Raw genomic sequence first — 18,546 nt, 5'->3', positions numbered from 1 at the left:
GGAAAAATCTAACCATTAATTTCTGAATTTTTCTCGAGCCTAGTGTGATTGAATCACAAATGAGCAATAGTTTTCTTAGAGCTAGGAGTAGGTTAATGAATACATCTAGAATAACAATCACATCTAGTAGTAAATACCTATCTTTCAGCAAAATAATTGAAAAGCAGAGGGTAAGAATAAGGTTGGCTAGCAACATTGTCAAAGCTTATGCATGTAAACTCAAACACACCAAATGATGAAAGCATTCTGGAACAAAATTAGGTCCATGGACACTGATACAAACAAGGTTGACAAGGAGTCTAACTTAGAGAAGAAATAAAAGAAATAAGACAATATTGCCTTACTTTAGATTAGTTTTACCTGGCTATATGGTCCAATGCAACTTGGTGCCCAGCATGAAATACTCTGTACATGTAAAACTTTTTTTGTATGGTCATTGGACACTAGAACTTCAACATATGCATCCCCTAGACCCACTTGCATTAGAGGCAGTTCAATTGTACTGCGAGATGGAACACCGAAGTAGCACTTCTCTTGTGTAATAAATTTAACGTATGTTTCATTGGCAAGAGCGAAATCATTCATATCAGCAATATAAAGATGAATATAGAGAACATTCACCCATCCACAGCCATATTCAACAAGACATGATTCAATTTTCCTTAATACAGCACTCAGATCTTTATCCAAACCTGCCAATAAGAAAATTGGAAACCAATGGTTAAATAATTTGCCTACAATGCAGACTTGAAGGCTTACACTTTGATGTACCTGACAATGAAATATTGTTCATATCATTATGCATCAATTAAGGCTGTTATGTCAAAGCATCGGTTAGTCAACCAGCCAGTCACCATGCCAACTGCATCATTAACTAGTTAGTCAGTACCCATGATGCAGTTACTAGGAATGATCGATCATTGACTAGGTTGAGTAGCTTGACTAACCACAGTTATTTCAAAGTTTTATCTGCTTTTTCTCTAACTAATCATCATAATATATGCATGCTAGTTTAATTTTAATGGCAAACGTCTTGAGTGACTACAAGTGTACAAAATGGAAACAAGGCATGAAATAAAAGGACAGTGGAAAGGACTTCTGTAAGCCTCCTTCAAATTAGTGATGTACTGGTATGGAGTTGCCACAAACAAGGGAGCTACATCAAACATCAAGTTGTCAAAGTTGCATCAAGTTACCTTTTGAATTTTTGCATGAATTTTGGATCCAACAACAAATAGAAAACGTATTATCCCTTTTGGTTGTTGAAATTTGAAGCATAGCCTCTATGGTTTCACCAGAAGCAAGTGTTGAATTTTCAGAGTGGCACTCATCTTTACTTTCAGGCACTGGCTCTCCCTGGACCACAAATACAGAACTTGTTTTCTCTGATTCTAAAGAAGCATCAGTTGTGCTGTTATTGCTGCTGAAAAAAGTAAATCCCTTTTTGTGTTCTAAATGGAATGCTGATGGATGGAGGACCCCAACAGGAGCTATCGAGTCTGAAGAGTGCAGAACAACTTGAAAATCATCAAGCACAATCCGAGCATTCTGGAGATTCTACATGTTAAATCCTGACCAAGAAAAAGAAAAGGAAAGGACAACTTGCTAGGGATGAAACATTATTTGCAAATTCCATATTATGGAAGACATTCATGGATCAAATTGATCCTGGACAAAATCAATGTTATGAAGCACAGAGAAATGATCATATATCTACATTTATGACAGCCACAAGCGCAGAGCTATTCATAAAAAGATTCTACAGAATATGGTGATCCATAGATAAATAACTGGGGCAGGCCACAAAAATGGGAAACTTACTTTAAAAAGTGGGCAGTCAAGTGTAAGTGTTTCATATTCCCCTCCTTCACCACACACATTTATTCCGTACAACCTGTCCAAATGCCAAATAAATGCAGCATTCAGTATGGCTTAATATTAAAAAAGTTATTCTAGCTAGACGTACTCTTTCAAATGATGCAGTTGGGGTTGCAAATATGAAATCTCCTTTCCCAAGTGATTTTCAGGGGTCAATCCCATGGCTGCAACCTATGAGATTTGAAAATAATTTGGATTCAGAATTACAACTACAAGCAATAGAACCAATATCATCGTGGGAAAACTTAATGCAGATACAGTAAATAATTAAGGACATGATATCAGAGATGCCTCATCTTAGCACAGTTGTTAGGACTCTTGCAGTTATCCTGAGTTAGCTGTAGGAAACATATTTCATAAAGAAACTGGGTCTGGGAAGAAGATAGAGATATAATGCATATTTAGATGCCCCATCAGCCCATCTTATATTTGTGGGTATGGGAATTCAAGGAAAGGCAAAGTATGAAAGATGAAGAAAAAGATAATGTAGTGTAGTAAAATTTACCTTTACTGTGATAGCCACAATCCCTCTTGTGATCTACTCAAAACAAAAGGGGGAAACATAGTGACAGAAATAAGTAGAACACTCAGAGAATTTGAAAAAGGAAAAGTATTACACCTTTCAAATCGATAAAGAGATTACCATTTCTTGAAGGAGCAAAGATTGATCTTGTTTCCATAAATATGACAGAGAAACAAGACCCAACCTTGAACAAACACTTTCCACCCGTAGCCTCTGATAATCTGAAACGATAGCACCTGAAGACACTGCCATGATGGCTGGTATTTGTCGTTTTACTTCTTTTAGCAGAATAAACAAGTCTTCAACCTCATCACCTGGAGTTGTTCTGTAGCTAAGATTTTGACACCTATTTAACAAAAGGGGTAGAACAAAAAAAGCATTGAACATATTAAATCAAGATCCGTCATCATAAAAGCAACCTTATGGGAAATGGAAATTAAAGTGAATAATTAATTGTAATGGCAGGAAGGATATTTTCTCAACATTTATCATAATAAAGGGTCTGATTTTGATTCTCTTCAGTGTTCAGTGTTGATTTGGAGAATCAATCAAACACTGGGGCCCTTTATGTAACAGTAACAACATAATATGGACGGAATTGCAACTTTGGCATAATTTGGTGTCTGTGGGAGGAAAAGAACAAGTGCATAGTTGAAGATATTTGTATTTCTGTTGCTGCCAATCAACCATCATAAGAAAAGTGAAGATACCTATACATCACAAGAAAATGACATCTAGGGAGTTCAAAGGTATTAGCCAAAATAATATATGGGGAAGTCGATTCAAGTACTACAATCCTCCTTGTCAATCAACAAGGGTTTGCATTCTATGACTGTTCATAGAGTCTATTAGATCTTGAATATCACTATAAAACCCAGATAAATCAGAGCTAGTGACCTCTTTGAAACCAAACTAGAGTTGGTTTTATTGTTTATTTAGCTCCTATTAGAGTGAAGTGGGTAATTCAAGATATGGTTTTGGAAAATCTAGCACATACTTCCCCTTCGAGAAGGAGAAGCTATGGGCTAGAATAGTGGCAAGTATTCATGGGCTGGAGCATAATGGATGGGATGCTGGAATCAGAACTAGGACCACAAGCAATTCTCCTTGGAAAGCCATTCATGACCTGCTACCAGTTTTCTCCCCTAATATTAGGTATGATTTGAATTCCGATAACTCCATAAAATTCTAGGAACAAACTTGGGTGGGGAGTGCCCCTCTAAAGGATCAGTTTCCTTCTTTGTTTGCTCTTTCTGATCTGAAAAATGAGCCAATCTCGTCTTTTACCACCCCGTCCTCTTCCACTTCTAGGATTGGGTGGAATTGGGTCTAAGAAGGGATTTGAGGGAATCAGACTTTGACAATATTTTGAGCCTTATTGCAATTCTTGATAACGTTGTCTTAGACCCCACTAGGGCGGACTCTAGAATTTGGACACCTTCTCCCAACGGCATTTTTTCTTGTGCTTCTTTCTTCAAAGTCTTAAGTCAGTCCACCAGTCCTACCTTCCCTCCTTTTCCTGTTGATGAGGTTTGGTGCAAAGCAATACCTACTAGGGTTGGTAGTTTTTGTTGGGAAGCCTATCTGGAAAGAATCAACACTGGTGATCTACTCCAAAAGAAGAGACCAAATACTTGTTTGTCACCTCAGTGGTGTGTTCTTTGTAAAGTGGATGGGGAGACTGGTTTTCACCTACTGGTGTCTTGCCATTTTGCGAGGTCAATTTGGGAATGGGCTTTGTCCCTATTTGGATGTAGTTGGAATACCCCATCAGACTTGCAAGGCCTTTTTTCCCCTTCTCTTTTCAGGTAGCGGATAAAAAGGGGAAGGACAATGTGGAGAGGACTAAGAGCTGCAGTATGTTGGACACTTTGGGAAGAAAGAAACTCTAGGATATTCTCAGAAGCTCAAAGAGGAGTAGTAGATCTGAGGGCTATCATTCATATTAGGGCGGTATAGTGGCTGAAATCTTTGGAGCTTTTGATAGATTACACTATGGATGATATGTTGAGGAAGTGGGGTGAAATTGCAAATTGCACACAGACTAAGTCAGTAATGAGTGTGGCTTGGACCCCTCCACCTAGTGGATTCGTGAAACTAAACTTTGATGGGTGTAGCAGGGGAAATCCGGGACAATCGGGGATTGGGGGTGTTTTTAGGAATGAAAATGGGGTCATTTCTGCTATGTTCTCAGGCCCAATTGGAGTGGGTGACTCCCTTAGAGCTGAGATCTTTGCAGTTATGGAAGGAGTACAGAAAGCTAAGGAGTTGAACATCAGGAAACTCTTAATTGAAGGGGATTCAGAAGTGGTGATACGGTGGCTGATTAAAGATCACAATGGCTTATGGAAGTACAATAATGAGAGGAGGAAATTCAAGTGGCTGGTGCGGGAGATGGAAGTTAAGGAACTTTGGGTTAAAAGATCGGCTAATTCCCTAGCTGACGGTTTAGCTAAACAAGGGGCAGAAAGGGATTCACTTTTTTGGGCTAAGCTGTAACTATAGTGTGTTTTCTTTCTTTTTTTCTTTTCTTGAGGTTCTTCGTTGCTCTTGGAAGATAAGCGTGTTTGTCTTCCTATTGTAAATCTTCTTTTGATGAGTTAATGAAAGTGTTATTGATCAAAAAAAAAATCTGGCACATACTTCTCTAGAACAAGTAATGTAATAACAGATGATCTTTGATCTAGATAAATTCGAAGTGTGAGAAATTCCAGTATATTACATACTGGTGTGACCATGGCTTCATACTCAGCCTTTTGGGTTTTCCTACCTATCATACTGGACATAGACACAACCATCACCTTAGACATGAAACAAGGTTTCATGCATGGAAAGTCCTCAAGTCCTAATATTTTTGTGTATATTTATTTATATATTAGAGGATATATAGAGGATCAACTTCAAAAGACAATAGGATGAATTGTGAAACATTGATGTCTTTGTTTTTAATATTTGCAACCACAAGAGAGCAAGCATGAGAATGAGTGCATATGCACTCACAACACAACAACGTTGCAACCATGCTTTGAGAAAATTTACAATGTCATGCGATAGCTTAATTCAAAAACTGCTCTTGCATTTAATGATGCTTACTAATCATTATTTTGAAGACAATAATATACAACACCCATTTCTCCTCATAGTTTAGAGGTGGGTGACACAAAACAGCTAACAGCTGAACAGCCCAAAAAAACAGAAATTAGCACCATATATTACAATCACTGCTCCTGGACCCAGAGTACCCCATTCCAATTCAACCCTATGAAAGTGATGGGAAAACTGGCCCAATTCAGGCCCATGGACCTAGGCCACACGTCACGCAGATCTACCTCAGGAAGAATAAGAAGGAAGCTCTGGCTCAACCTGCACCTGAGTCCATCTCAGCCACCCCTGCAGTTGAGACAGTTACAGCCATCTGACAGCTAAAGAAATCATTAATGAAAGCATTACCAAGCTTCCCTATCTCTCTTCCCCCCCCCTCTCTTCTTCTTCTTCTTCTTCTTCCCTATCCCCTGTTCCCCTTTGTCCATTTCAGGAGTTAAGAGTCTCACTCTGAGAGACTCCAGAGGTAAGCTGAACTTATCAGATTGGTATTAGAGCTGTCAGATCGAGTAGACATGACGAACACTCAGTCAATGACCACCAGCAAACAAGATCAAAGTTGACCTGCACCAGGTTGTCTCCGAACTCAAACAAATCTAGGAGATGGTACCGGGAATAGCCTTCCAAAAGGAGAAGTCAGTAGTAGCCACCGGTAGAGACAGTGGCAATGAGGAATTGAGCTGGGGGAGTAATCAACAGGGGTCGGCAGGTCCTGGCAAGGTAACCAAGCTTGATTTCCCAACCTTCTATGGCAGAGATCCCATTCCTTTGGATATTTAAGGCTGAGTGGTACTCTGAGTACCATGAGATTTTGGGTCCCCAACGTGTTACAAACTTCCTTTCATTTTGAAGGTGAAACTATACTGTGGTTTCAATGGTTTAGATGCTCAAAGCCTCAAATTGCCTGGACAAAGTTCACCGACGCCCTTCGCACCCGATTCAGCCCGACGGGATATGATGACTATGACAAGATGCTCTCCAGAGTAAAGCAGAGGGGTACGATTAGGGATTATTAGGTTGAATTTGAGAAGCTCGCTACCATGGTTTATGGGTGGCCTAGGTCCATGGGCCTGAGTTGGGCCAGTGTTCCCATCAAAAAGTGAAATTGCAAGAAAGAAAACCAATCAATTCCATTGTAAACCCAAGATCTCCAAGGGGTATCTGACTATTTTCAAAATTTTCATACCTATAGAAAGAAGAAACTTAAACCACATGTCCAAATCAAGGTTTAAAATGTCAATGCCGATGGAAATGCCGCTTACCCAAATATAGGGCATATGTAATGATATTCTGTAAAAATGTAAAAATTAGACATTGGGGAAATATTATGAAATATTGGAAATATGCAATGATATTCTGTAAAATGATAAGAGAAACATTAATACACCTGTCCAAACTATTATCTTCCATGATGCATATGTTTTTGTTCTAATAAATTATTAGAATTAAATCATGTAAACAATATAAACAATTTAATATTTTTATTATTAAGAAAACTATTTTATTTTATTCTAATAAGTAATTAGTTTAAGTAATATTTTTATTATTATATAAAATATCTCACTATTTTTTGGTTTTTATGAATATTTTATCTCAAATATTAACTTTCTTATTATTATTTCATTTTTATTACTTTTATAATGCGGGTCTACACTATTACTATAGACCTTCATATAAATGTAATACAAGGCTATAAGAATATATTAAAGATTCTTTTTATAAGTTTTCTATTAGGAGGTCTATTGTATTACAATAGACCCTATTGCATTGTAACATCCTTGTAGTTATGTTTTTAAAGATTCCACTTAAAGGCTTGCTTTTGTGGTGGTCTATAGACTTAGATAGACCATCATATATTGCAGCATGTCTTTTATAACATAAACTAAACATTTAGGCTTAAGATTTCATTGGTCATTAGAACCCTCAAACTAAAACTCCAAAGACTCTACAAAGACTCAAAGACGCAGTGCAACTGTGCGAGGATTTTAGGAATTCAAAGATGAAGACAAAGAAATAGAAGAGGAAGAGGAAGACATGCATTCTCCTCAACCTCATGTCCTCAACTCCATATCTTCTTTTTTTTTCTTTTTTTTTCCCTTATTTTTTATGGTTATTTACTGTGAGAGGGAAATAGGGATGGTATTGCATACCCGACTCGAGATGAGACTTGAGAGTGAGATGATAGCGAATTCTTTAGATGTCCAATGTCCTGCATCTTTTTCCAAGAAGGTATTTTAGTGCAAGACTGAGGGTAGAAGCCACTTTTGTGCCTATTTGAGTCTGAAGTTTTAGCTCTTCCAGCTTCAGGTAAGTAAACTAAAAACTTTGTTTTTCCTATTTAATCTCTCTTTTTTCTCTTTTTGTTTGTGATGAAATTTGATTGTCTTCACTTCAAATATATGCTGAGTTGGTGACATTTGGAAGAAATATTTCGAAATATTATACTTATTTTTTGTTTTTTTAACGACATAGGCGATATTAACCAAAATGGTCGAAATATCGACCGACATTTTGTATTCTTTTTTAATTCCAATGAGAGTTCATGTCGGTAGGTCTCGACACCGACATATGTCGGGCAACACTACCGAAATGTCGTGACATTTTAAACCATGGTCCAAATCAAAATTCTTTGATTCAAAAATATGTAAAATTTGTTGGTCCAACTGGCCAAATCAAATCCTCCAATGGAAGTCACACCGCTCCCTTACTATTATGCAGCTTCTCAATACTCAGAATTGGTTCAGTAGGGAACTAGAATGTGTTGATCAAACTCTCCTTTTAGGTCTGGTTGTACCACAATACTAAGCCCCCTAAATATCTAATATATTAGGAATTTCATCCTTAAAGATTAGGGTTTCCCAGGAGATACCTTATCTCTTTGTTGATTTTCCCTTGGATTGGAATCTTCATCACTCTAATCTATGGTCAGGATTAGAAAGACTCCCTAAAACTGCAAAGAGGTCCAACTATACATTTGCAATCAAGTCCTTAAGTCCTGGAAATTAATGCATTAGCCCCTTATGCAAAATAAAATTACAATTCATTCCTTCTACACAACAATGTTCAAATATGGTTGGGATACCACGTGTACAATCACTATCTTGACCAACCACCATCAAATGGGATTTGACCAAGAATTTTACTCTGGTTGGGAAACTTCCTGAAACTCAATTTCTTGTTTTTTCAAGGCAATTTCTAGCATATAATCACTCGAATATACTAGGGACTCCCAATTCAATCAAGACAATGCAGGACAAGCCCTAGAAGCTTTCCTGTGAATTCCAATGCTACAAGGATTCTTTCCATATTCATTTCCAAACTCCTGCAGGACCAAATATTAGAGTCCTAGTGCAACTAGGATACCTTCACATGAGTCCCAGTTCAACTAGAATCCTTCCATACTCATCTCAGTGTTACCCAAGGACTTATACAAGAGTCCTAGCCTTTCCAAGATTCCTCTACTAAAGTCCTAGTCCAACTAGGATTGTTGGCCTGAGTCTTGACTTGATTTAACTTCTTGGCAATGACTCTCCTCTTGTCTAAGGGTGCAGATCCCCTTGATAGACATTCCAAGAACCATAGAATAACTCATAGACACCAAATATGTAGAGTCGCATAGTTGCAGATCTTCAGCAGCTGTCCTCATGGCATATCAAAGTAATTAATCATAACACTACAACTATAGAACTCCTAAGGTCCAAGGACTAAAACAACTTTGCATATGAGAGATCCATGTTGTTTCGACTGCTGCTACAGTAGTCCAAATAGGAAGAGGAGAAGAAGAAGAAGAAGAAGAAGAAGAAGGGTCTGTCGAAAATCTGATGGTTAACCCATCCAGTCGACCCCCTTAATCTATATTAGATTCTAATAATGTTTACAAAGATAGAAATGCCCTTACTTAAGTGTGGGGCAGAGTAACTCTAATAACACTGCCACATAAGCAAGTTACTTAATAAATAGAAGAAGACTAAACTACCCCTATTCGGCACATCTTAACACTCCCCCCCAAGCTGGAGAATATGTCATATAATCCCAGCTTGTTACATAGATAGTTCACTTTCCCTGAGCTTAGAGCTTTTGTAAACAAATCTGCTCACTGGTCATTGGAGCCCACATGTTCTGTATTTATCTCTCCAGCAAGAACCTTCTCTCTCACAAAGTGGCAATCAACCTCTATGTGCTTTGTTCTCTCATGAAAGACAGAATTGGATGAGATATGGAGTGCAGCTTGGTTGTCACAGTACAATCTCATAGGTTTATCCATGTGAAACCCAATTTCTTATAGGAGATTCCTCAGCCACACTAATTCACAGGTAGTGTGAGCCATGGCCCTATATTCGGCTTCAGCACTGCTTCTGGCCACAACCGTCTGCTTTTTACTCTTCCATGTCACAAGATTTCCTCCCAGAAATGTGCAATAGCCTGTAGTAGATCTTCTGTCACTCACTGAGCCTGCCCAGTCTACATCTGTATACCCAACTACTTCAAGTTTTCCTCCTGGTTTATACAATAGCCCACGGCCTGGACATCCTTTCAGATACCTCACAATTCTAAGGACTGCATCCCAATGAGGTATACGGGGGTTCTGCATGAATTGGCTCACCACACTGACTGCAAAGGAGATGTCGGGTCTCGTGATAATCAGATAGTTCAGCTTTCCCACTAGTCATCTATACCTTCCAAGATCTTCAAATACTTCTCCTGTATCACTACTCAACTTAACATTTGGTTCCATAGGGGTCTCAATCGGTTTTGCACCTAACAGTCTTGTTTCTTCCAATAGATCAAGGACATATTTTCTTTGGCACAGATTCACACCTTGTTTTGACCTGGCAACCTCTATTCCCAAGAAATACTTTAATGTTCCAAGGTCCTTTGTTTGAAAATGATTTTGTAGAAATACCTTTAGTTTGCCAATCCCCAATTTATCACTACCAGTGATGACAATATCATCAACATAGACCACTAATAAAATCTTCCCAGCTTTTGAGTCATAGCTGAACACTGAGTGATCAACCTAGCATTGCTTTATTCCAAAACTCTTCACCACTTCGCTGAACTTCCCAAACCAAGCACATGGAGATTGCTTCAACCCATAAATTGCTTTCTTCAGCTTGCACACCTTACCACCCTCCCCCTGAGCAACAAACCCAGGTGGTTGCTCCATATATACCTCCTCCACTAGATCACCATGGAGGAAGGCATTCTTTATGTCAAGTTGAAGGAGAGACCAATCATACATAACTGCCAAGGAAATTAGGACACAAACGGAACCAATTTTAGCCACCAGAGAGAATGTCTCCATGTAGTCCACACCATACAACTGTGAGTAACTTTTAGCAACAAGTCTGGCCTTCAGACGCTCCACACTACCATCTGGCAAGTATTTCATAGTATAAACCCATTTACACCCCACAACATGCTTGCCAGGTGGGAGAGTAGTAAGTTCCCACGTTTGAGTATGTTGAAGAGCAGAAAGTTCCTCCTCCATTGCCCGCCACCATCTAGGTGAACTAAGAGCTTCTTAAACATTGTTAGGTATGGAAATAGAAAACAAAAGTGAAACAAACTGGCGATGTGAGGTAGAAAGACGAGATAATGAAACAAAATTGGAAATGGGATGGAGTGTAGAACTACGTTTACCTTTCCGTAAGGCAATGGGTAGGTCAAGGTCTGAAGGTTCAGCAATAGGAGCCATGAGAGGATCCACAGATGAGGTAGAAGCAGGAGGAGGGGCCGGTGTCGTTCGACGTGTATACACTTGTCGGATCGGTGGTCGTTCAGTGGTGACCTGCACTGGATGAGATGATGAGTCTACTCCAACAACAGCTTCTGGAACTGAATCACTGACAGGAAGAGAAAGAGGAGGTAAGGTGAGGACAAGGGTGCTTCATGACTGGAGAAGAAGGGGACAGACTCAAAAAAGGTGACATCAGGGCAGACATAGCACTTCGGGCAATGGGATTATAACACTTGTACCCTTTTTGAGTCCGAGAGTAGCCAAGGAAGACACATTTAATTGAGCGTGCATCTAGCTTGTCTATTCCAGGACTCAGATTATGAACAAAGCACACACAACCAAAGACACGAGGAGTTAATGGAAACGGAGATAAAGTGGGAAACAAGATGGAGAAGGGGGACCGACCATGAAGAATAAAGGAGGGCATCCGATTAATGAGAAAACATGCAGTGAGTACACCATCACTCCAAAATCGTTTAGGAACAGTCATGTGGTGAAGCATAGACCGAGCAATTTCAATAAGATGACGATTCTTCCGTTCAGCCACCCCATTTTGTTGAGGGGTGAAAGCACACGAGGTCTGATGAATAATGCCATGCTGTTCTAAATACTGTTGAAATGAAGTAAGAAAGTATTCACGACCATTATCTGAACGGAGAACTTTGATTGGAACACCAAATTGTGTGCGTATTTCAGCATGGAATTTTTGAAAAATGGAAAATAATTCACTTCTTTCTTTCATTAAGTAAATCCATGTCATTCTTGAACAATCATCAATAAAGGAGACAAAATACTTGTACCCGTTATAAGACTCTATTTTGATTGGACCCCAAACATCTGAATGAACCAAAGAAAAAGAACTCAACATACGACTCTCAACTCTTGGACTGAAGGACACACGACGGTGTTTACCAAACTGACATGACTCACATTGTAAAACTGACAACTGACTCAATGATGGAACCAACATCTTGAGAACCTTGAGAGATGGATGTCCCAGTCGGCAATGCCATTGTAGAGGAGTAAGAGAAGTCTGAAGTGCAATTGAATATCCACCACCGTCAAGGTAATACAATCCACCAGCTTCATGCCCCCCACCAATCTTCTTCCCCGTCTTGAGATCCTGAAAAACACAAGTGGAAGGAAAGAAGGTAACAGAACAGTTAAGAGCTTTGGTTATTTTACTAACAGATATAAGATTGAATGGAAACTTAGGTACATATAAAACAGATGATAAGGGGACAGAAGCCATGTCAACTTTACCAACACCACAGATGGGAGATGAGGACCCATTGGCAAGTGTAACAGTTTGTGATGTGGAGGTTTCAGAAAGAGAAGAGAACACACCTAGAGTCCCGGTCATATGATCTGAGGCTCCAGAGTCAATAATCCAGGAAGGAGTTTTAGATGACATGCAAGCAATACCTGATTGGGCATATGTGGCAGTGGTATGCTGTGAAGTAGTTTGAAGGAACCGTTCATACTCATCACGCGGAACACTCACCATCTCCCTCCCAGAAGTAGATGTAGATGTGGGAGGTGTTCGGTCTGCCAGTTTACTGTCACTAATAACAACCTCGCCTGCTACAACATGATTAGCCCATTTAGAGGGAGAGCCATGTAGGTCATAACAGAAATTCACTGTGTGTCCTTCCCTACCACAATGAGTACACTTCCTTGTAGAGTTATTTTTTCCTTTGCCACGGCCTCCCCGACCAATCATGGAATTGCCACGGCCCCCTCTGGGAGCATGACCTCCCCCTCTTGTACTATGTCCACCACCTCTAGCTGTCACAAGTGCTGATCTATCAGACTGTGTGGGGTTCTCTGTCTGTCCCAAAGAAATTCTACTAAGTCTTGAGAATACTTCCTCAAGTGTAGGAAGAGTAGAGCCCCCCAATATTTGAGCTCTAACTGATTCATATTCCGACTTCAGCCCCACTAAAAATCTTGTAACATCTAGTTGCTCCCTTTGTTGTTGCTGAACTTGAATATCTGGAGTAAGGGGATGATAGACATTGAGTTCATTCCTTATATTCTTCATGCAGGCAAGTACTCTTCTAGTGTTTTGGTTCCTTGTTGTAAATCAAAGTACTCCTGATACAGCTGATATACTCTTGTTGTGTTATCTTGTCCAGAATATAGCTTCTTAGCATGCTCCCATATATCCTTAGCCGTATCAAGGAACATGAAGTTGGCACTGATTTTGGGTTCCATACTATTCCACAGCCAAGTCATGATTTGAGCATCTTCTTGTTCCCAATCATCAAACCCTAGAGAGTCAACTAGTGGCTTCTCATCTCTTACATGCTTTACTTTCTTCTTTGCCTTGAGAAAAACTTCCACTGATTTAGCCCATGGAACATAGTTCTCCCCATTTAGCTTAATTGAGGTCATTTGTACCCCTAGGTAGTCGGAGGAAATTACTACACTAGGTTTCTGATCATTGTAGCCATCTCCTATTGCTGCCATTATACTCTTTCACAGTTGCCTCTAACTTTACTTCTCAGCTACAAGTTGATTGATGTTGTTCACAGTTTGATATTTCAGCACCTATTGCAGCCTCTAAACACAACAGTGGAAGCACACACTTGTTCTTATTCACACTACTGCTGACTTCACACACTTACGTCACACATAAGCATCAGTTTACCATTCACTAATCACAAGTAGGCCCTCTTACAACCACTCAAAACAAATTGTGCATCACAAGCACCACAACACAGTCAAATCTGCTGCACCCAGTTCAGACTTGTTTAACACACTTAAGAGGGCATTACACAACCACAAGGAGTTCAGCAAGGTCACTGCATTCCACCTTACACCACTCGGCCACTTACAGCAGCCCTAACACCACTTAACAACTTACAGCAGCCCTACACCATTCAACAACTTACAGCAGCCCTACACCATTCAACAACTTACAGCAGCCCTACACCATTCGGCTACTGCACACACAGCCCTTCCTAGAGCAACAATGAACCTAGTTCTCTAGGTTCTAATCAATACTAACAGCTTCTTGTAGGGTTTCTACCCAGAAATATAAGTAACACTAGAAGAAGAGAGAACCGACCTTCCTTTGAGAATATCAATCAACCATTCACTGCTGAAGTCACTTTCCTTGTTGAAGAAGGTTATGCGCAGCAGAGAGACAAGCTGTAATGTTTCTGACCTAGGGCGAACCAGTTCTTTCCATTGACTGACCAGAAACGAAGGTGAAGAGTCACGAACAATGTTGAGGTGCTTTACCAATTGACGTAGGTCAGGAGCATGGCTCTGATACCATGTTTTGACTACTGCTACAGTAGTCCGAACAGGAAGAGGAGAAGAAAAAGAAGAAGAAGAAGAAGAAGAGAAGAAGAAGGGTCTGTCGAAAATCTGATGGTTAAACCATCCAGTCGACCCCCTTAATCTATATTAGATTCTAATAATGTTTACAAAGACAGAAATGCCCTTAAGTGTGGGGCGGAGTAACTCTAATAACACTGCCACATAAGCAAGTTACTTAATAAACAGAAGAAGACTAAACTACCCCTATTCGGCACATCTTAACACATGTAATTGATAGCAACATAGAAATCCTTTCATGAATCAACCTCAGACTAGATCTTATCAGTGTGCATCCCAAAAAATACCGACATGGTAGTATGAAGTCCCACCCAAATGGTTGAGATCACACCACACCATCCTATGGAAATCGTCTATGTGCTAACCTTATAGGTAAGTTGCCCAGACTTACCCTTAGGATATTTCAGGTCTATAAGGAACTGGGTCATCCAGATCTCCTATGATAAATCTTACTTATCATCTGAACCCCCACAGTATTACCTAGAGACCTATCTGTTATAAAAAAAATACAACTATAGATAGGATGCCTCATTAGAAAAAGTCTCATTTTTATTAGCAAAGAGAACGAAGTACAATATACATGGGGCTTTAAATAAACACATGGAAATCCCATTTCCAACATCTTATTCATTCCCATCCTTGCTAGGCTATCCACAAAGCTGTTAGCAACCTTAATATCCAATTGAACAAGCAATTTAGATTGGCTTCCAATGTCATGGTTTCTCTTAACCGATGTCGTAGACTCCAAGGGCCCCAGGTCTTTGTTTTAAACCAACTAATCACCACTTGGCAGTCACCCTCTACTATTATATCCAAGGTTCAAAATCTCGACATGGTACGCCCCACATCGGGCACATTGTATCGTATTGGTGGGGCTCCAAAATAGGAAATAAAAGGGGTTTGGAAATTTGGGCGTTTCAAGAGGTAGGCAGGCCTAAGACCGACCCCTTGTTAATTTTGAGAAAAAAACTAAAGAAAAGGTATTTTGTTGTATTGAAACACCTGATACACCAGTTCATGCGTATCGGATGTATCGATACGTCAAACCTTGATTATATCCCTCCACTCTCTTTCTGCTGCCAACCTTAATACATTCAACACAGCTAAAAGCTCAGCTCTTAGAGAGTTCCCAATATCCGCTATATGTGTGTAGCTTAGAAGTACATGACCCTCATTACTTCTTAAACACATCTCATTTAAACATTCCACACTTTGAATTCTGTTTTCAAATATTCTTGCATTTATTTCTCCCCACACACTCCAGATCACTGCTGCTCTTATGCTGTACTACAATGATTTTCCTCTTTGTGTGTGTATATATGATCTTATTGGCTTGTAAACAGCTTGACCACATCCATAGGAACTATCCAATAAGGGTCCCATAAACTGCAAAAATACATCCAGATCCTACATGTAAATGAGCACTCAAGAAAAGGGGATTTATACTCTCTTTGCGCATTGGACAAAGGATGCACACATGAGGTGATACACACTGATTAGTTCTTTAGAGCACGTCTTCCATGTAAATAATTTTCAATATGACTTCCTAACAGAATACTTTTTGGAGGTGCAGTTTCAGCCTAAAGAGCTTTGACCAGAAAGGGGGTATGGATAGAGGAGTTTCACTATGAGAGTTCGTAAAAAGAAGCACAGAAAAAGTAATCCAAAGGTATCCAGGCTTCAGATTCTTTGGCCATCTACTAGTGAGTTAATGAAAATAGATTGGAGAACTTTTGATGGGCTAGATCTCAAGTGTTTCATTGTCTCTCAATCCTCTCCTAAATCCAATATCCAATGACATTAGAGTGTGATAAAGAGGCCATGGATGAAACAAATCTGTTTTTCTAAGTGTATATGCCACATAGTCTTGGAAAACAGACACACAAGGGTTCACTCCCCTCCCAAATATCCTACCAAAATCTGGTTTTATTTCCATATATCACATCATGCCTGACATGCCTCCTAAAGGCCGGAAAGACAGCCTGAATCACTTTCCAAGGGCATTAATCAGTGACTCTGATTGTTGGTCCTACATCCCAACCATTTTGATGCATCCCATATTTTCTAGGGGATTTTTTCTTTTGGCAACCTCCATAGTCATTTGCCCAATAATGTTGTATTCGTGTCTTTTATCCTCCCAACTTGAAGGCCTCCAGGCCTCCATTCTCCTTAACCCTACACACCCTTTCCCAATTTAACAGATGATCTTTCTTGCCTCCCCTGGTTCCCACAAAAAGTCCCTTAGGATATTTTTTTTCTGACTTTTACCACTAATGGATATCCCAAGGACTGACAAGTAGAAGAGAGGCACATTTGTAAGAACTGACTTAACAAAATAACAAGGGTATGCCATCCACCTAACGGAATGTAATTCTTCTTCCATGTTTCAAGCATGGTTTCAAATGTCACCAAATGTTGCTAATGTCACCCGACATATGTCGATGTCGAGGCTCACAGACATGAAAATGGATGGTAATATAAAAATTACATTATTTCGGTCGACATTTCCTATATTTCGGAAATGTCGACCAAATCAATTCAAATAACTTTTCCTATTATGTCGACAGGATGTTGACTAATGTCGATAGGATGTCAACTAATGTACATTAATAATATTAATATAAATTATTCGATTAATAATTTCTATTTAATATTTCAAATAAAATATTTATAAAAAAGAATTAACAAAATATAAAACAAAAGAATAAATTAATTACTTAATAATATAAAACATAAAATATTTTTCAAGTAATAAAATATTAACTAGTTAGTATTTTTTAAACTATTTATTAAAATCAGAAAATGTTTATTAAATTTTACAATAAATCATATTCTACATTTAATATAAAAAATCAGAATAAATTTATTAAATTTTATACTAAATCATAATTTATTATAAATTTAGTATTAAACATCATAATAAATTCATTAAGTTTTATAAGAATTCAGAATTTATCATAATCTTAATACTACAAAAAGGAGAATCGGTTTATTAAATTTATAATAAAACATAATGTGTTATAACTTTAATATTTAAAAAATCAGAATAAATGTATTTCTATTTACTAGTGTGAATATATTAGAATTTATAATAAATCAGAATTAAAAATAAGAAAAGAAAATATCAGATAACCTTGTAAAAACATCAAAATGCATAATAAATCAGTAAATCGTCATTTACTAATTTGTTATTGATCTTAGTTTCTTAGCTTTATATAATGGTTGGGAATAAGATAATAGTCTAGAAATATGTATTAATGCTTCTTTTATCATTTTACAAAATATCATTGCATATTTCCACAATGTCTCTAATTTTTACAATATTTCCCCTCGACATTTCCAAAATTTCCAACATATGTCCTATATTTTGGTAAGCGACATTTCCATCAACATCGACATTTTAAACCTTGGTTTCAAGTTCTTACTCAGCCTCTTCACTACCTTATTCCAAAACTCCCTCTTTCTAGGGCTTCCACAATGTAAGATATAGGCCACACAACCCTCTTGCACCTAGGCATTCTCTCACATTGCTCCAACTCTCCATGCTCAAGATTTATCCCCATTAACCTACATTTTGATAAATTCACCTTCAGCCCTGACACCCTGTCCACTATCTCAACGATTACCTTTAGGTTTAGGATATCTTTCATCACACTAATCTTGGCAAAAATAATGGTATCATCTGCAAACTGCAAATGAGATACCACTTTTTTCCTCGCTTCTCACCCAAAATCCTCTTATCAATCCCCTCTCATCCACTCTTTGAAGCAAAAAACTTCAGAGTTCTAACACCAAAATAAATATTATGGGGGAGAGAGGATGCTCTTGCCTCAATCCTTCAGTTGCTTTAATGAAACCTTTGAGGGTCAAATGTTTTGAGGAATGAGGACACACGTTCCATAATCCATCTGATCCATTGTGCTCCAAAACCCATCTTATTGAACAATCCTTTAAG

General features: G+C 38.6%; 1 protein-coding gene across 3 annotated transcripts in view; it reads right to left on the bottom strand.

The window, feature by feature from the left end:
* LOC104602820 (endoribonuclease) overlaps positions 1–18,546 on the bottom strand; it is a 41,886-nt gene that overhangs the window by 18,353 nt on the left and 4,987 nt on the right. For all 3 annotated transcript variants that reach the window (XR_016080483.1, XM_010266652.3, XM_010266653.3), the window contains exons 4-9: positions 2,522–2,747; positions 2,384–2,416; positions 1,967–2,049; positions 1,822–1,894; positions 1,197–1,548; positions 361–692 (exon numbers count right to left, since the gene is read on the bottom strand). Coding sequence is in view for 2 of the 3 variants with exons in the window: in XM_010266652.3 (XP_010264954.1) it covers positions 361–692; positions 1,197–1,548; positions 1,822–1,894; positions 1,967–2,049; positions 2,384–2,416; positions 2,522–2,747 (1,099 nt within the window). In the remaining variant the exon portion in view is untranslated. The remainder of the gene's footprint in view (positions 1–360; positions 693–1,196; positions 1,549–1,821; positions 1,895–1,966; positions 2,050–2,383; positions 2,417–2,521; positions 2,748–18,546) is intronic.

This window comes from Nelumbo nucifera, chromosome 1 (genome assembly GCF_055504915.1).
Source record: "Nelumbo nucifera cultivar China Antique chromosome 1, China Antique-T2T, whole genome shotgun sequence".
Lineage (NCBI taxonomy): Eukaryota > Viridiplantae > Streptophyta > Magnoliopsida > Proteales > Nelumbonaceae > Nelumbo > Nelumbo nucifera.
The sequence above is the reverse complement of the archived record's forward strand: the minus strand, read 5'-3'. Positions and strand labels throughout refer to the sequence as shown.